Source organism: Chlamydotis macqueenii, chromosome 1, assembly GCF_036417535.1.
Source record: "Chlamydotis macqueenii isolate bChlMac1 chromosome 1, bChlMac1.mat, whole genome shotgun sequence".
Classification (NCBI taxonomy): domain Eukaryota; kingdom Metazoa; phylum Chordata; class Aves; order Otidiformes; family Otididae; genus Chlamydotis; species Chlamydotis macqueenii.
In genome coordinates, this window is record NC_141556.1 from 33,260,725 (window position 1) to 33,281,339 (window position 20,615).

General features: G+C 42.8%; 1 protein-coding gene across 1 annotated transcript in view; it reads right to left on the reverse strand.

Annotated features, from left to right (window-relative positions):
• Positions 1–20,342, reverse strand: part of NELL2 (neural EGFL like 2) — a 153,923-nt gene extending 133,581 nt beyond the window's left edge. The window contains exons 1-2 of the mRNA XM_086740018.1: positions 19,907–20,342; positions 19,573–19,701 (exon numbers count right to left, since the gene is read on the reverse strand). Of these exons, the coding sequence (XP_086596144.1) occupies positions 19,573–19,701; positions 19,907–19,961 (184 nt within the window). The 5' untranslated portion in view covers positions 19,962–20,342. The remainder of the gene's footprint in view (positions 1–19,572; positions 19,702–19,906) is intronic.
• Between the last annotated feature and the right edge of the window lie 273 nt (positions 20,343–20,615).

The following is a 20,615-nucleotide window of genomic DNA, read 5'->3' on the forward strand; positions in this document are numbered from 1 at the left end:
TGTCCCTCCAACAACATTTAATATTTCTTTTAAACTTTCTTGGTAGAGACATTTCACTGACTTCAGTAGATTATAAGATCTATAGAGTACACACCATGAACACCCTACAGTTTTTCAGCCACATTAATTCAGGCTGATTCCCCTTCACCTGAAACATTGCTAGAGCTGCCAAAAGGAAAGGGAAGGGTGGAGAAGGGCTATGAAGATGAGTTCCACAGCACCATCTCTCAGCTCCCTGCCATTTATACAGGCCTGATAAAGCACATATCCATGTGAATGCAATAGTGAAGAAGCTGCACGGGCCCTTCATCCAACAGCATCTGAGCCTGGTCACTTGAGTCTCACTCTGATTTAGAGAGTGAGCACACAGGAATCTATACAGGCATTAAGGTACTGAATAGATACTATCCATTTCCATGGATGTATATTGGAGTTGGACATGCAATATTTATGGTTTAATATGGCAGCAGGAAAAGACAGGAAGAGGGTTGGAGGGAAAAAAAGTCAAGCAAGACAAAAAAGAGAAAGTCATGTCAGAATTGTGGAAAGTAGCAGAACTGCAGAAAATTCCCTGGCTGTCCTGGTTCTATTCCCATTGTCCCCAACAGATTTCTCTCAGGTTTCCCTCAAGACAATGAAATGGCAGGAAGAAGGAAGATGAGAAACGCAGAACAACTCTCTTTTTCCAAGAATCCAGATTTTTCTCTGCACAGCTCTGAACCCTGCTAGGGTGCCTGTCTGTCCCAGTTACCCTTGGTTTTATCTCTCTACATCATTCCTAGTTTTAACTACTATCACACCCTACTAGTAGAAATCAAATGCTCTGTGCTGCAAGTGGAAAATAGTCCATTGAGACCATGATTATTTAATAAAAATAAAAGAAATAGTAATTTCTACCAAATTCCTATGATAGTCTCATTATCAACTGATGAAAGAAAGTATACACATAACAGCTCCACCATTACAAAAAGCCAGTTCCAATTGCACATAAATCATTATCTCCCCCTCCTACATGCACTTTTTTTCTAACTGGAGCTACTGGGATGCAAACACTGGGCTACAGATGGCCTATGCTTTAGCAAGGAAACAAACCCTTGAGGTCACGTGGAGCTCTCCAGAGCCCTCCTCCTAGTCCTCATTGCTGTGCTGAGAGAGGCAGGGGAAACGCAGAGCTGCCTCTACGCCTGCAAGAGAGGAATCTTTTTTGAGGTCTACTCATGTCACTCCTGTGAATCATTACCTGATCGCTAGGCTGGATGAGAGTTTTCCATCCTTTTATCTATGAAACCTTATAATCATTCATTGTGGTCTTAGAATATGTTCTCATATGCAGACAAAAGTATCAAGATCTGATTAGATCATGCTGGAAGCCTATATATTAAGATTATTGTCACATTAACTGCTAGAGTATTAAACTGTCAGAACACACAGTTGTTCCGTTTTGGTATTGCAAATAGGTCAGTTCACACCTGCTGTACCAAAGAGCTATACAGGCTTTTGAATTTTCACTACTCTGATGAAGCACAGCACCCTTTACCCAGGACAGGCACCAGCTGGAATTCTTAAAGAAAGACCATTGCGAGGTCCTTGGTCCATTAGATCCATTCTTTTTACACTAATACAACAGCGCAAATCCTTCATTCCAATTGCCTTTGAACACTAGCAGTAGGTGCTTGATAGATCACCAGCTGTGCTCGATAAATACCGATTTAGGCTTGTTCTTGACATTTGGCTTCTAGTAATAATTTTAAGACCCAAGGAAAACAGTTTACTGGAACTGGACTTCTTCCACAACAGCTTGGAAAATCAAACTGGTATATCTCAGATAATAATTTGTGGTTTCTCAACAGTTACATAAAAACCTCATACTGTTAACATTTCTAATATATAAAAACAAAGGCATAAATCTTTTTATATTAGAGTGCAAAAATAAGAAGAGAACTATCAGTTTAAATGAGAAATTTGTCTCCAGTCATGATACCTATATATTGGGTTTACCTTCCTAGAATATTGTATGCGTTTACTTTGACCACACCATAACAAGTCACAAACCCATAGTGTCAACACTCCTGTTTTAATTTATAGAAGAGTGAAGTTCAAAGTGACAATGAAAGAAACAAAAATCCTAACTCAAAGCATGTCATGCTCCTTGTTCAAGTCAAAGGTTATAGTATGGAAATTGCTTTAGAAGGAAAAATAACACTCAGGTGGTAACACATGCCACTGGTTTGAGACATGCAAGTTAGCAAAAGTACTGAAAACAACACAACAGACTGGGGGGAAGGATGCTGGAGGAAGCGAGAATTAACTCATACCATGATTGCCAATAATAACAATTTACAAGGATGCACACAGTCAGTGGTGATCAACCATTAGGTGCAACATCTAGTTGTGAGGTGATCAGCTGGCCACAGGTGCAGAAAACCAAGCCTTTTAAAATCTAACACTGCAAAACAATCTAACATTGCAAAATAAGTGAAGAAAACCACTGACTATAAGCCCTTCAGAGGACAAATTTGGTGGCTACCTTTACCTTCACTTGCAACAGCTGTCACAACTATGACACACTTTCCCTCTCAGAGAAAATCTGTAGGCAAAGCTTTGCACCAAACATGAACGCCACGTAAGTGTCTCCTGGAGGTGTCTAATGTAGACATTGTCATTTCAGTCATGCTTATGAGATAATTACTACACCGTAACCAAGACAGTAAATCTAGCTTTCAACAGTACTCAGTCCACAGGTCCAAAGGCACTTCCACCAGTCTAAACTGGTGCTGCAGAAATAGGCGGTTCTAGCTTCTGTTCTGCCATCAGCCTTCAACTCCTTTTCCTCATCTCTATGGTGACAATTGCATTCCTACAAACATATGAGGAACTATATCAGACAACCGATCCAGCTATTACTAGCCGAGCTCCCCACTCACAAAAAAAAAAAAAAAAAAAGCTGTTGGAAGCAGCCATGAACAAGTTACTGGAGGTAAGCAGGAAAACTTCCACATGCAGCACCAGCTGTGTACTAAATTGCACAGTGAAAAGACTACACGCAAATACAGTTTAGGACAAGCCATTCATTACAGATGTTTTGCAGTCCACAATAAAAACAGTTATTAAATGGAATGGATAACTTGTCTTAGCAAAGGGTGGGTTCTTGAGTTTCTGAAGTGCATCTAAAGCTAAACATAGAGTGTGAACTGAATTATTAAACAAACTCCTCCAGAAGAGTCTTTGAAGGAGGGATTCTAATTAATTGAGCTCCACAGTTTGTTTCATGTGCACATAATCAGCTTTTAATAGCAGCATCTATAAATCAATTCTGCATCTGACTGTAGGTTTGCTGAACTACCCAAATTAAATTCTAGTGGTTTGTGAGAAAAGGAGAAGGGCTGCAGGCTAAAAAGAGCCTGAAAAATATAATAACACTAGCTCAATTTTGTCTGATTTTCCTATACTAGTTGGGTTCAGTATCACAAGCATATATGCCCATCGTGTCCCTTCCTCATATTAAAAATTTTGGCTACTCTTTTTCTTAACTACAGATTTCACACAGCCTGCAAAGGGCAATGATATCTGAGATTGTTTACTCCATAGTGTTCTTTTATTTAAGTAACTAATGTGGGCTAAGCTACTCCCAGCCAGCGGGGCAACATGCAAAGCCCATCCAAAAGCAGAATCTTTACAAGGTTGAAAGGATACAGCAGGTTTTTAAGCAGAGCATGAGGCATTCAAAATCAATAGTTGCATTCCTGTAATGAAAACTGAAGACAGAAAGAGGTAAAAAAAACCTTTATTAGAGCAAAACCCTGCTAGATGTGTTATGCTTTAGATACTTCAGTGGGAAGGTTGATTGGTTGTCTTTTTTTTAATACATCTGACTCTTTATTTGAACTGATACACAAGATAATGGTTGATAAAACATTTTGAGGTATTTTCCCTATACATTTGTTCAGTCCTTTCTCATAGATTCCCAGTCATTTCAGAGAGAATAGCGAAACAGGAGCAGCTACAGTTTTCCAAACACACATGAACCTGACTTGGTTTCTCCAAGGCTGTAGGAAGGAGCTCTGTGGGAGCCTAGGGGAAGGTGTTGCAGTTCCACCTCAAGTTTAAAAGACTACAAGATATGGGGTAAAGACTAACCCTATAAGACTCCCACTAGGGCCATTCCCAGACTTGCAGGACCGAGGAGCACTGCCCAGTTCCCAGGTCTGGGAGAACACTGGGACTATAATCTAATTGTACAGCAGGATCCAACCGGGTACATCTAGACCTTTATGCACCCAGGTGCTCCTTATAAACTGGGTACAACCTGGTCTCACCAGAACAAAAACCTCACAAATGCCAGGAGCAAGGAGTTTCATCAATCTCCCAAGTCGAATGATCAGAACTTGGGATACCCCACAGACTCTTTAGGGGAGATACCCCACAAATTGCCTTTGTACTTTAGACACCACCACAGTGGCCTCCAATTTTGTGTGCTTCCCTTCTTACTTTCATTAAAGAAACAGCTCAACAAGGATGTGTGCAGAAAGAACTGCAATGGATGAGAAGGCGAAAAGGCGGAGGGCAAAATGCACTTCAGCTGAAGCTAAACAATCAAAACAAAACCTGACTTGAAGCCAAATCATTAAATCAAACAAAAACAAGGGGGGAAATGTCACAGTTTGTTCTTGCTGCATTTGGGGAGGTTCCAATTGCCTTTGCTTTGTAGCTTTCTCTATTCTGAATGTCAGCTACAGCTTTGGTGTGTCATGCAGCAAGGGCTTTCCTCCAGCTCACGCCACATGCAAAGTCCCACAAGTCACAAGGGACTGACACAGGAGACAATAAGGATCTGTCTCTGAATATACACATTTTTCCCCCAATTATATTGACTCTCCATATCTATATCATTAAAAGAAATGTTAATCAAATCACTTCTGGCCAAAACTCTGGCTCACCGACAAACTAAATCTTTGTGTGTTTAAAGTCACTTTGGCACAGCTGAGAACACAAAACCACTGCAAAACAAGAGGGGGAAAAGGCACTGAGAGCCTGGACACATATGCTTGAATACAGCTGCAACATTTCTGATCTGAAATAACCAAACTGTTATGAAGGACCTAACTCGCTTGTGTAATTGGGGGATTGGGAATAGTTTGTGCATTTGCATAAGTAATCACTAATTCATTCAAAGTGCTTTGTTTGTAATGTTTTCTTCTCCATGGCCAAAGTCCCCGGGGAATTTTTGCTTGGTTTGTTAAGGTTGTTTGCTTTTTTAACTTCTTTTTTTTAAGCTAGAGGAACGTTTAAAATTGTCAACTATGTGAATGAAATTAAAAAAGAACATATTTAATAGGGGGAAAACCCTCTACCCAATATGATAGAATGAGATAATTGAGCAGTAGCAAGCCCTCAACCATTTCTGCCAGCTCCTGGCACTGACCTGGATGACTCTTTAGGAAAGAGTTTGCAAATCCCAGATTGTGTGGGGCAAACAACGGTTGTAATATATTATGCATTCACTGTAAATTGACAATAATACCACCAAAATCTGTCTAGAAGCATTCTGCAAAAGAGATGATACAATGCTAGTCTGAGAGTGATTATACTAGTGGCTGGGTTAAGCCTCTGAGCTTATGTATTGGCTGCTTCTACAAACCAAAGAAAGTCACATCAAGCTGAATCTTTCTGTAATGCTAAGCTTACCTTCCCACAGCCTGACTACTGACCTCCCCTGCTGTGACAGCCTCCTTTGCACACCTGCGAGTCTACAAAACAATTGTTCAGGTGCTAGCCACTAAAACACAACCAAGCTCTCTCAAGACACGGCCAAATCCCTGAGATGACCTTGAGATTGAGGCTATGAAACCATTCTCTGTGCAGCACACATACTTAACTAGACCATGCTGTGTGGAACAGGGAAGGTGGATCTTTTCTTCCAGCCCAGCCACCTACTGCACAAACAGAATCCAACTGCTTTGGAGAAGCTGTCAAATAACAGCACAACTGCTCAGCATGATTCCGCACCCGGATTACAGATCAGGGAAATGTCTTTTCAGTGGTGGTGTGTCTCAATGCATCAGCAGCACAATACAAACAGCGATAGATAGCACCTTTGCTATCTAGAGATGCTGCAGATCCATACAACGCAGTGAAATAGATGCAGAAAGACCAAGCAGCAGGTTTATACCGCTATAAACATCCATTTGACCATCAGGACTTGGTATCACAGCTCTGAATCTCAGGCTTAATTTGCCAGACCACAATGCTAAGACACTTAGACATCTCTCATCCTTCCTTCTGCGGTGATACCTTCGGCAAAGAAGGAATTTGCACCAGGATTACAAGTGGGAACCATTTACTGTAAGGTAAAGCAGCCTGGCTACACTTCAGCAAGTCAGGTGCACTCTTCCAAAACCATGTAAAGCCCATGCCTGAGGGTTTCATGACTTCTGAACTCAGTAAGCAAAAAGTAAATAGCTAAAGAGGTAAATAAATACAGTAAAGGTTCTAGTGACTGTATCTACAATTGCATATTTCTGACAATTTTTCAAACCTTTTACAAATGAAAGGATAAGAAACCTCATTGTAGGAAAACCTGAGCTTTACATGTGTAGGGCTCCAGATCAGAAGTTGGTATTCCTAGCACAGGAGGCTGAAAGAGCTGATTTGCTTAACAAACAATACAGATCCTGCCACGCTTGATTGTTACTAAAACAACTCCCACCAAACTGCCAAAGACACCGTGAATGTGCACTCCGGAGCATTTCTGAAAGAAATATAAGGAATGTGCACACCGATGCAGGGGGAAGCACCATCCACAAGTACTATCAGGGATTTTTAAATGCATATCAGGTACAGAAAGCCACTGTTCCTCGCCCACAAGAAACTGTACCCCTTTCACTCACCGTAACTATGCCATCATGCTAGGCACTATCACCTGGAGAGAGCATGCTACTCAGTGGGGACCTATTACATGGTAACAAAGTGACGAAGATAAAAGATGACTTCTGTTCTTGTTATACAAATTCCACTCCTAGGAAATTAAAATGCGTGCGGTACAGTATGCTCTGCCCCAGGTATTTATTATTGTAAAGCTTTCTGGTGATCGATAGGCTCCGGGTTATCAATTATACAATGCAATAGCTTTTTTGATGACTAGTTTTCCCTAGTCTATATTCCACCTCTAATCTCAATTCCTCTTTACATTCTGAAGACTCTTTGTGTTCGCTCCCTTATAGGTAGTATCAAGTGCTGCTACTTATGATTACGTTGTTTAGGTTCTTCATGGCAAATACCATTATAAAACCTATTATGTTTGAACAAGGACACAGAGGTAACAGAGTGGGATTTCTTCATGCTTCTTTATTTCAAGACAGGTTCCAGCTACATTTAAAAGGCTGCAGTTACTATAGCTTTATAAATATATACGTGTATTTATACACGCACACACTCACACTCCTTTAGACACAAAGCAGTTTTCTAGAACCTGCTCTGAGAACACCTTGAAACTTGTGGAGAAAATCAAGCCCGTCTTGTTTTCCTTGCTGCTGCCATCTGTGGCATATGCACCTAGTTATGCTTGGCTGCATGCTGTCGTATGAGCACTTTGTGTCAAACTGACCTAACAACAAACAAAAATATCACACCAAGCAATGCTGTTAACACTGGGACACAGACTGAAGAGCACAAGGAAAATAATGCATCGCCTTCCAGCAATACTGGTACTGTAATAAGGGGCATGACACACATGAGAGCTGCTAAGAGACTGAATTTCCCCTAGTTGTACAGCACGGTCAGGATTTTTAAATTTATGCAAGTCACACTGACAGGGAGGACAGGAGGAGGATTCACTGTTGTCAGCCTCTTCCAAATGAAAAAGCAGGCTACCAAAGGTAAACAAAGTCTAATCAATTAAAAATAATAAAGCACAAACTTAAGAGCAATAATAAACCATGTAAGTAGATTATGCTAGGGGTAGATCAAGCTGGATTACATAAATTACCTTTCTCCCCAGAAATATGACACAATTCAGGCTTCTGAAATATATCATATTTCAGTGGTGAACAGGGTCATAAGATGACACACTGTGAAGACCAGCACCCACCATGGCACCTCTGGATTAGGGTCATGCTGGGTGTAGATGCTCCTGTCTCCTCTGAGCAACAGACCGCATCTCTCCCTCACTTGGTTCTCACTGTGCAAGTGTCAGTAAGGCCTACTCATGATCTCTGCTTGGTCATCATCTCTCAAAAGCTCCTTCCCCTGTGACTCATATGCTGCTCCTGAGCACCCAGCACCTGCAGCCTCTGTTTCACAGAATCACTGAGGCTGGAAGGGACCTCTCAAGATCATCTAGCCCAACCTCCCTGCATTTGTGGATGACCTGAAGGGTTTAGCTGTTTTCCTCATTAAGAATTGGTTTCTCCTTCTCTGCAATGGTTTGCATCTCTCATCCTAGCTTTCCTTCACCTCTGGCTTTCTGTGGTATAATTGGTTTTGTACCCACATTAGGGTTAATTGCCTTCAGCTCACCAAACTTCTAAGTGGTAAGGCTGATTTATTTTCAATCAACACAATGGTGAGCTTAAGAACACCTTAATATGAGATTATCTTAATTTCACAGATGACCACAATGATGTGGTCTGCATGAAAGATTAACTTCTGACACAAAAGAACAGTCAACAGTCACCAGCTCTGAGAGCTCCAGAAAACCCAAACCCTCATCCCAACAGCAAAAGCAGCACAGCAAGGCAGGGGGAGGAGAGGGAAGGAAAAAAAAAAAAAATCTGAAGCATGCCAGACACATCCAACAACTCTGTTGCTAGCCACAGGTCTCTGGCAGTGGGCTGAGCAAATAGCAGCAGACGGGAGACTGATCCATAAAGAGAATTCAGGTATCGGCAGAAATGAGGTGGGAGCACTAGCGGGACAACACCTGAGGGGAGAGGAGGGACACCCAACCCACCAGCCATACTGCGATTCTCAGAAAAATCTCTACTCATTTGATATCTGTTCCAATGCCAGGAAAATAAAAGGTTAGGAGGATTATGAATTGGGAATATCAAAGAGAAAGGATACCAAGGAATACCATATGCACAGCTCAGCCACGAGCAGGGCAGACAGACAGAAAGGACCTGGGAGACCCAAGCTACCATTGCCAGAGGTCCCAAGGAAGCTGAGAAGAATCAGAGTTCAGATTCTCTCTTCTTTCAAATCAGGTATTAGTGGAGTCCATACATCTATGAATGTGTCTGTTAGTCTTGGTGAATCAGCTACAGGTTTTAAACACGCATCCTATTTGTATGCTTGGATCAGTTAAAATTAGAAATGCTTCCAAACCCTTATTCACTTGATCTTGCGGGCTTATTTCAACCGAGTACCATTAAAATATACTTAAATGCGTCAAAAAAAAAAAAAAAAACGGTTTTAGGGAGAATGCAAAAGCACCAGTTTGATTTTTATGAGTATTAGGTGTTCGATGCCCCTTTGTGTCTTTGAAAATCTCTCCCTATACTAGAACAATTCCACCAACACTGCAGACTTGCAGAGTGTAGAAAGACTTACAGGGTCATCCATGCCATCCTTAGCATATTAACTGAACATCACACAATGACTACAACATCACTAGCATTTCCCAGATTTTTTATTTCATGTTATCCTCTACAATATCAAAAGTCTGGAGATTTTCACCACTTACTTTCAGTAGCTATTCCACAATCTAAACTAGTTCACTGTGAAAGTCTCCTTTTCTCTTAAATCCTCTCCATTTGTGATATCATTACATTACTCTTACCTCTAGCTCTTTGAATACTAAATAATTCTTTCATTTTAAACGTCTAAGAATCTTCTGATACTAGACAGTTATCATACAACACTTTTGTCATTGCTTGGACAAGTTGCACATACTCAAGTTCTTTCTAAAGCTTTCTTAGTAAGCCAATTCTTTTTACCATACAATCAGGTTTGCTGTTGTTCTCTTCATTTCCTGCATTTCACTGATAATGTTCTGAAATGGAGAAACCCAGATTGCATGTAATAACCCAGACACAATCTTAGTTTAAAAAGAATTCAGGCTCCCAGATGTCTTACTACAGTACACTTTGCTTATGCTTCAAATGCTAACAGTGTACGTAGGGATTCTTAAAAAGAGCATCAATGGACCGGGGACACAAGGTTTTCCTCAGGTCTACCCAACTCCTTCAATAGGTGCGGAGCAAAACTGGGGACCGTTTCAAGTTCAAGGGACATTAGCCAACGTTACAGGAAATCTTAAGAGTGCCTTTGGAATAGCCATAGTCCAAAACACAGATGTATGTTTAGGGAGTTATTAAAACCTAGATTATCAACCTCAAAACCACAGAAGTTCCTTTGGAACCCTTCTGGAGCATTATGCAGCTGTACTTAGTAGACTTCCAACCACGGAGTGAAGGCTGGCACGTCTTTTCTTAGGATAAACAGTATAGAAGTTACCACTGTCTAATTGTACTTAAGTAAGCATTTATACCAGGGAAACCTTATAAATGTTGCTCTGTTTAACAGACAGAACAACTCTAAAATTGGACGTCTTTATTATTATATTCCCTCTACATTTTTAGAGAGGGAAACTGACACTGAAATTCCACTAAAAGATTTCTCAGTTATGGATCACTAGCAATATTGATTGTAATGGCTCCTGTGGAAACATTACAGCCTATCATAGCAATGTTGTTGCTGCTGCAAATACATTAATTGGCTATAACTCTTTTGAACACTGTCTTCAGAAGTCTTTCTCAGGCTGCTCATCCTTTTAGACCATGCCCATTGCTTTAGCATGTTGCAACAGCACAGAGTTGAGCAGCGTCTTCCAAGACGACTCAACACAAAATCAGTTTTCGAAGCTCTGAAGTCATCAGGATCACACACCTCCAAAAAAAGTATGCACCAAAGAAAAAAAAAGAAAAAAAGAAAAGCCAACAAGATGCTGTTTAACATAACAAATAATGATAATTTTTTTTCTGTAAAATTCTTCCATGTTGAAAATGGCTACAGCATTTTCTCCCACTCAAACGTGGTTTAAAGAAAAGGGAAAAGAAAAAAAGAAAAAAAAAGGAAAAAAAAATAAAAGACATTTACTCCCTAATTGGGACTATAACTTAAACAATATATTTGCTACAAGTTTGGTTTAAGTTTTTAAAGTTCAGTAATAGCCACCTGAAATATCTGAGTGAACATACATACATAATTTATCACCGAAAACAAGACCAAGCAAAAAAAAAAAAAAAAAAGAAAAACTGAAGCACCCTTTCTTATCGTATTTCTTCTCAGATTTTGAGAAGAAATCTTTTGGACAACATTGAAACAGGAAAATTAGAATTCCTTAAACATGAAGACAAAATTAGAGGAATTTAGCCAAAACAGAGAAAATAAATGCAGTGAAAAATAACTTTTCACCCCTTATTCAGCTCCACTTTAGCAGCGCAGGTAGAGAATACAGCTGCTCTGTGGCTCTGCACCTTGGCACACAACCAAACAGAACAAAATACAGGGAACTGAAGAGCAACAACATGGAAGTACAGTTTCCCGTGACAGCTATATATAATCTCCAGCTCTTATCCACTGATTTTAAATAACTTACGAGCTCAGTTCTGTGCCTCCCTTAAGACGCAGTGGAAGCAGTGAAGTTAACCATTCTTGGAGTTATTTTTCCAAGCCAGCACCCATATACACCCTGGAGGATACAGACTGGGAGAATGGAAGCAAGTGGGGGAGCACAAGAAACCTATTTCCCATATCCTATAAGCAAACAGTAGGGGAAAACAGACATCAAGACTGATCTAGATGAAGGGATGTGTAGGAAATAGTGCCATCCTCTCTGAAACCTCACTGGAGAATGAACCATGCTGCAGTGGGGGGAGAAACCATAAAAAAAACATTAACCCAGCTACGCTTCGTGACTACAGAAGTGTGTCACAGCGAAAGTAATTACATAAGGGTAGCAAGACCTTGTTTTCCCACGTCACTACCCCTTGCTAATGCAATCCTCCCCCAGCCATATGGAAAGATGTGCTTGACAGCTACCCAGAAGAGCCATTGTCCCTGCTCTCAGGGCACGCATGCCACAGGTGCTGCGTTCTCTATAGTATGCAGGACAGATGCTGTCCTGCTGTCAACAACACATCTTTGACTTCAGCTGAGACCACAGCACAACTGCCTGATGAGCATCCATTTGCACATGGCTACTCCCGATGGGGACGTCGACACGGAGAGAGGCCTCCTTGGCCTCCACTCCTCCAACCATCCTACCCCCTTCGCATGGCACCAACCAGAGCTCTGCCCCACATCACCACACTGACGAGCACATTTTGTACTTCATGTATTTTCCTTCCGCAGATGCCCCAGAGCTGCACATCATACTCATCTTCAGCTTTCCAAAAAAATTTGTTGGGTTGAGCCCTGCGATAATATTGCCCTCAACAAGGATTTTGTACTTGTGGTGTTTTAGAATAGGCCTGATTGTAAAGGCAGGAACAAGCAAATGCAATTCTGTCTGCTATTAATCAGTATGAATTGTTTGGGGCAATACTGAATATATAAACAGAGCACGGCTATTTGAATTAACCTGAACAACCAAACTCTCATTAAAAAAAAGTCCTATAGACACTCAACACTGTCCCAGCAGAAAACAGATCCCTGGGGACTGCAATTTACTGCAGGTAGTAGATGCAGCCTGGCTGTGAAAAGCACCAGGTCAAGGCCATGAGAAGAGAATAAAATATGACATTCCTCTAAACAGAGTCAAACCCTTGCTGATTAACAAGTGCAGGTACTAATTCACTGCAAAGGCCAAAGTAGCAGAGGCTGGTGGTGTTAGCTGTCCCACCAAGCCCAGGCAAAGCCGCGGAAGCCATGCCGCTTGGCACTGTCTCCCATGGGGACTGGGGCAGGTAAGGTACGGTGCCTACACCAGCAAGCAGGTATCATTTCTCTCCCCACACCATAACTTTTTCTAGTATCCATCCTCTTAAGAATTTAAGACACTGAAAGGCAACAAGAGCCCATGTGAAGAGACGTGGCAAGAGATGCGAGTACAAAAAGGAACAAACCCAAAGGTTATGGAGGGAATATTAAATTTCTGCTTATTTCCTTTCCCTGCCCCCAAAAAGCCCATTGTAGAAAAACAAAACAAAACAACAAACAAACAAAAAAGAAAAAATATTTTGTAAAATACCTTTTCTTGTGATGAATAATAACATTATTTTTAGAGCCATACTTGAAACAACTTTATTGCTCTACACTTAACGCCTTTGTGATGCTTTACATGCCTAACACACACTCTCAGCAACATTATTTATTTGCAACTTCCAGCATTAAGACAGTTACAATTCCCAAACGCTACCAGCCAAGCTTTCTGTCATTCCTTAACATTATTTTGTACCAGCTATGCACTAATGACTACATAGAGGGATTAGAAGTTTTTTTCCTCTGGAAACCTGCGTTTCCTTGGTGTTTGCCGTATATTAGGTCCCCATTCACTTCCTTTTCTCAGTCCTACCAGCTGCTGTACCATTACAAGCATCAATCACAAGTCCACAACACTTAAGTTTGGGTTTTTTTCTGTATAACTTTTTCCCCTTCTATTTTACAGATAAGCCATCACAACAGTAGTTCACAAGCAAGGCAGCCTCCAGTACTGGGTATATTTAGGATTATTCAGCAGCATATGGTTGTGCAGTGGGTAAGTACATGCTAGTTCTCCATGCATGGTAACTCAGCATGGTTTGGGATGGGAATGGGATGCAGGATTCTCGCATACTACCTCCTACTTTTTTGGGGCAGGCTCTCCAAGCAGCAGACACTTCCCAAACACCTCCTCTTGCTAACGCTGCTGTCAAGAGGAGGAGGATGCTGAATATTCAGCTCTTCTGGAGCAAGGAGATGCCTCATGGCAGCAGTCCCTGCTCTCCAGGCCCCAGGAAAAGCAGCCCAGCTCTTCAGGGCTCTCCTTCAACATCCAGCAACAGCGATCACAGCCCTGGCAGTGCTATACCACGGCAGTTACTGTTTGCACAAGTGCAGAGGTGACTCTGGAACGGGACAGAGGTGGAAGGGGATGGGGGCAGCAGGGGGAAAGCGATATGCTGTTGTTCCAGGTATGCCAAAATCTGTGTCTCTCTGCCTACCGCATTGTCATAGAGTAATTGCTTATACTAGGCATTTCTCACATTGAAAAATGCTCCAGTACTTACTGAAATTAAACTCAGTTCTTTCAGTCTTTCAGACAACTAGGGACGTGGGGTTTTCTTTGTTTCTCAAAAATTCCGGTAATTCTTATTATCTACAGATGATCTCTACGCTGGAGGTCCCACATTTTGAGGTTCAGTGATTCTGAGAGAGAAACCAGCTTGCTTCCAAGACCAAAAAAAAAGCTGCAGGAAGGTATTCACTCTGCAGTCAGCCATGCCAGTTGGCAACATTAGCATCCTCTCCCCTAGCTGTCTGTTACCGCTCCTCTGGGAGACGATTCGGGTCTCTAGCACAGCTGGAGAAAGAGGATTTTATGGGACTCTCTAATCCATGTCACTGCAGTCAGCCAGGTTCACTCCTGAAGCTGGCTGACTTCACCATCAGCAGACATGGCAACGCTCATATGATCTCTTGCTTTGGAAAAGTTGTGAGGACAGTAACCTCTAGCTCCTGGGTGATGACAAGCAGCTGGGACCAGTAATATTTTCAGCAGGCTCAGCTGGAACCTGGAGAAAGCATCTGTCCATAATTTCAATGACAAGTGGCAAGGAAAAATGAGTGTGAAGTGCATAGGCAACGTAAACCCTGCTTCTATAATGAGAGAAAGTTTACTCACACCAGTTTTAAAGCTTATTTTTAGCTCTTTTATTTAGTAATGGCTAGAAATGATGCCATGGGCCACAAAAAAAAAAAACCCCAGTGTTCTTTCCAAAGGGACATAAGATGCATAGAAAAATATTATATATACGGTAATATTGTCTCACTAGCATTTTAAAATAACAATTCAGTTATGCAGCAATAGGTAACAAATCATTTACACCAAGAGGCCTGTTTTACGGTTTGATTTTCTGCCAGCAATCCCCAACTCAAAGAATGGTAGTGCTGAGTCCTTTCATGTATCACACTGAGACACTAAACCACTTATTTGATGTTCTCTAGCACATCTTGTTCCCCATCAGAATATACCATATCTTGCCTCTAGAATTGTCCCTCCTCATCAGAAATAACTAAGTATTATCTATAACCATATTAAGAGTTACATATCCTAACCAGCAAAGAAAAAGCTTATCCTCTGAACGAGTTCAAAGTTCTGCATTCAGATACACAAGCTCCCACATTTTCATGACTGCCATGCCCTTTTTATCTTCTCCTTAAATACATGTTCCTGCTCTTGTAACCATCTGACCGCATTCCTCTGTGTGCCCTTAGCCTCCCTTTGAGGAGTATACATACCTTTTGATGGGTACTTTCCTTACACATCACTGGGCTTTCATTTTTCATGCCCCTCATTGCCTGATTTACAGGGTACCTTCCACCACTCTCCACTGCCGCTGGAGGCAGTTGGAAGGTATCTCCGTTACTACATGTACACTCTTTAGAGAAAGATAGTTTGATGCATAGTATTTGCTCTCCACAGCAAGTAAGACCCAGAAACACTAACAAAATATTATCTGTATAAAATATATATAATACAGAGTCTGAAGGGAGAAGGGAGGGTGACAAAAAGTTGCTGCCTAGAGAAGTGCCAGAAGGAGATCAAGTTACTCTTGCAGCCCTTATTTATATTATCTCACCTCAGACCACCATTTCCTATTTCAAGTTGGAACACCCGGCTTCATTGGGACGTTGCATGTGCTTAACATTAAGTATCTTGACCATAGACTTCAGTCAGATATGTCTCACCCATCCAAAACCCTCAGCACCTTCCAGCCTCTGCTGTTGGTGGTTTTGTCCGCTTTTTCAAATTTCCCTGCAGTTACATATGCAACAAGTGCTCTTCCAGCACTACAATTTTCATGTTTGCATAGGAAAATGCCCACATTGACTTTTGTCTCTACCAATCTCCTCAAATTGTATTAATGCAGTAGATTTACAAAGAAAGAATTAGAAGAATGACAATCGATATTTCTCCAAAAGCCTTCTCCAAATACATTAATCACATTTCAATCCACCCACCTGATTGGGGCTTTACCTTTAATGCCATCCCTGTTTTGCAAAGGGAAAACGAAGGTATTGAAAATTTCACTGACTTATGAAAACAGTCACCAACAGAGGAAAGTTTGTGGTGCAGATATTCTGACTTCTGTTCTGCTGCTCTGACCAGAAAAGGAATAATTTTCCTCTCAACATATTTTGACAAATACTATCTGCTGTTGGCTAGGAAGTGCTGGCAGATGTTCACATATAGCAACACTAAAATTTTGGAAGACTTCCTCCTGTTTTCTATTCATAAAGCGATCTTTCCATAAGCCACACTGGAACATTTCACAATTACTCTGCAAACCACATTTCTCCAGAAAGAGAAGTCCACTGTAACTAGAGCCAGATTACTGTGACATTCGGGTGCTACCATCCACTATGACCAAGGAGCATCAGGCACCTAAAAAGCTTGAAAATTCAAGACCACAGCACAGCATCTAATCCTGTCGAAGTCACTGGGAAGAGTTCTATTCCCCAAGTCTTATACTTTCTACAAGATTTGCACAGTGACAGAGCAGATTGGTACATAAAGAGAAAATCCAAGTGACCGCAAATTTTAAATGGCCAGAGTTATCTCTAAATGAGGAACAATATAAGGAGCAATCTAAATCTCTTGAAGAGATTATAACAGACTAAATCTACCTTCAGAGAGTAACTGCTTACTGTGTTCTATGGCCTAGAAATGTACATACCTTTGAAAATCAATTACGCAAAGAAGAATTTGTCAGAACAGCCAATTAGATGCTAAAATCCTCGTATTCAAAATTGATGCTACATCTAATTAAGCAGTCAAAATTGACTTTTCAGCTAGAAACAGAAGGAATGAGATTATTCTGCTTTAGCTGTATGTATAATTTTCCCATCATATATCTTTAATTGTCTGTTACCTGTTGGCAGTTCAACCTGCCACTTTCATAATTTCCTTCTAAAATAAAGAACAGCATTTAGGCTTCCTGTATGTTTTAAGCATAGGTAAAGTAAGGCTTTACACCAGTTGAGAACATGGTCTATCAAAAAAGGCCACATACTAAAATGTCATAAATATGTACATGGTACAAGAAAAGATTCAATATCTGAAGTAACCAAAAGGCAAAGGATCACAAGTTAAAGCTTCCAGAATAAGTCCACAGATCATTTAAAGTCGCTTGTGTCCTTTTCACAAAATCATTTGTGTCTAGGGCTAAGGCTTTAGCTGGAATAAGGAAAAAACTCACAGGCAAAAATCAAATTTTAAGTCAGCGCATATATATTTGAAATTCACACACTGCAAATATACACATTAAGAGGCGTGCATTGCAGTAATGTTCCTACAGTGTGAGCTCTAAGAGTAGAATAAAAATGACAAAGTGGACTCAGTGGTCTGATCAAGGAAGGAAATGTCTCTATTTTTAAATGCAAGTTCGAAAATGAAAATCTGTCTGCTCAGTAAGGACCCCATTTACTATAAGAAAATTAGTAGTCATCTTACACAGTAACAGAAAAAATATCTCCAGTCCTGCAGGGCACTGAAGACTTCCCAAGGGATGCTGAGTGACTTTAAGCACCATTTAGACCCGAGTGTTTTCATCCCTGTTATTTCTCTAATGCCTCTCAACAAAGTAAGAAGGTCGGTGTGAAAATTTAAACTCCTATCTCCTTTTGTTATGACTAAACTGGTAACCCAGTGGGGAATGACGTACACTCATAATTACAAAGAGGGAACAACTTGAAAAAAATTCTTTAGTAACCCGGGTATTTTTTTCATCCCAACACCAGGAAAATATACAATAAAAAGACTTATTCTTAAAAACTTCTAATCTCATTAGCACCCAAGTCAAAGGGAGTTTTGACTTCCCCCTCCCTCTTATAGCACAATGGGGCCTCAACTCAGAACGATACCTAAAAATTACAAAATTAAAGCTATTTTAGGACATGAACCCCACAGTCACGCAAACATGTTGCCATTCTAAGCAGTCACTCCTGCCATGGAGGACCCTGTTTTGCAGCCACAAGCCCACCGCGGATGTCTAAAACCAGCACGTGTCGGTGTTTCCCAATGCACACGCCCATGCATCTCCACATTAATGTCCATAGTGACACACGCTGGCTGTACTGGGGAAGAACAAGGCGAGAGAGATCACCTTAGGAAAAAAAAAAAAAAAAAAAAAAAAAAAAAAGAAAAAGAAAAAGCCTTTGGCAACTATTAGCTTCTGATAAATTATCTCATTAATGCAAACGTGAAAAAGAAATTCCCTTTCCGGATCTTATCTCCCTTGAATTATAACTCTTCTGGATGGGAAACAGCCACACAGCCTCCTGCCTGTTGCACTAGAAATGCTTTCAGATCCCAGCCGAAACTCCCAGCGTGACACAAGAAGGCAGCAATCAGGTCCCTCTATTTTAAAACTACAGGTTGACGCTGCAGAGATTTGCTCTTGCTCCAGCAGATGTTGAGCCATATTCCTCGCTCTTGTTTAGTCATGTTTCTAAGGAGCACTTTATCATCTTTTAGAGAAGACAGTTGCTTCTAAAGAGCATTTTTAGGCTTCTTTTTTTTTTTAATGAAAATAGAGTTTTTTCCTGAGAACATTCTTGACTCCAGCCTCGTTTAAGATATCAGTACATTAAAGAGTAACTCAAAAATGCACTGAAAATGAGAAAGTGTGGACAATGCAACCTATGCCAATAAATCACACCAGCCATTGAGAGCCATTTTACAGTCCTTTAAGAATTTCAATATATAGAAGTTTAATTATGTTTTAATAAACCTCCTAAATGTATTTTTGAAAGCTTGAACAAGACTACTATTTTATTTCTGTTCCAAATATAAGCCAAAAACCAATCACAAGCACTAAAAGGGACCCAAACGCTTTGTTTCCACAACACAGAAGCTCACAAGGACCACTTTGCCTTGGTGAAAAGGGGTCTTTTTATTCTCAGCCATCTGCCTCGTTCCTCCGAGGCACCTAATTTCAGCTCATTTTGCTCGATTCACACGAAACTTTCAGTGAGCCTCTCCTGAGCTGGAACTGGGGTATGTTTAGCGTTTCCCAAGTAAAGCAGAAGAGTGGGTGGTGCTATTATTCATCACTGCACCCCACGACTCACAAAATAAGCCATCTGCCATCCCCGTTCCTGCTGTACTTTAATTAAGCGTCTACCAGTCAAAGGAAAAAAAAAAAAAAAAAAAAAAAAAAAAGGGGGTGAGAGAGTAGGGGAAAAAAAGCTGCGGGGAGGCGGGGGATAAGAGTGGGAGACAAGCGGGCAGGGAGGGAAGGGACCCACTCCCGGGTGCTTTAGAAGCGGGCAAACCCCTCGCTGAGGGGGTGGGCGAGCACCCGCCGGGTTGGGGCGGGAGGCGGGTGAGGGGCAGCGGGCGAAGTTGAGCGGGGCCGGGGGAGGCCGTACCTGGGAAGAGGAAGGCTTTGCTCCCGTTGTGAAGCCCCGGCACCTGGCGCACGCCTTCCGCCCAGCCTCCCAGCCGTAGCTCGGACAACACGTCGATCTGCAGCGAGGGGTCCACGCCAAAGCCTGCAACTGACCCAGAAAGTGCCGTTACCCAACCCGCCGACACTGAAACTTTCTGAGCATCCCACCCCTCGCCCTCCTCCTCCTCTTGTTCCCCTCCGCCGCCGCCCCCCGCACCCGTGGCCACCCCGGGGACCAGAGCATCGCCGCCGCGGAGCATCCCCGGCCCCGCTCCCGGCTTCCTGGGCATCCGGCTGCCAGGGCATCCGCCTACCTGGCCCCAGGCAGAGGAGAAGGCAAAGCGAGCTCAAGCGGACGCCGGGCTCCATGGTATACCGATGCGCTCAGTCCATCGTACCGCTCCGCCGGCTGCTGCGAGTGAAAAAAAAACCTCCGGGGGCAGAGGCTGGGTCCCTCCCCGCCTCTCACCGGGAGGAGCGGACCCCCCGCCGCCCCGCAGCGCGCATCACGGTGGGCACCCCGCCGCCCCGAGCACACAAAGGCGAGGGGCGAGGGGGGGCAGGCGGGCAGCGCAGCCCCGCGCCCGCAGGCAGACAATGCGGGGAGCCCGCCCGAGCCTCCCGCCGCCGCCGTGCGAACGACCGAGGCCGCGGCAGAGCCGAGAGGCGGAGGCGGCGCGCCCGTGCCCCGCAGCTCCCCGCCCCGCCGGCACCGGGCGCGGCCAGTCGGCTGGAGAGCCCGAGCCCCCGCTGCTCCTTCCACCCGCTTTCCCCGCGGGAGCGCCGGCCACCTCCCCGCCGTCCAGCGGGGACAGCGGGGCCGGCGGGAGGGGCCGCCGGTTTATGCCGCGGCCGCAAGAGCCGCCCACCGCCTCCGCCGGGCAGGGCCGGGCTGGGCTGGGCCGGGGGGAGGCACCGCCCCGCCGCCCCGTCTGCCGAGGGGTCGGCGGGAGCTGGGGGAAAGGGGTGCGGGGTCACTGCGGGGAAGTTTGAGGGGAGCTGGGGTCGGAGGGAGGAGGGGAG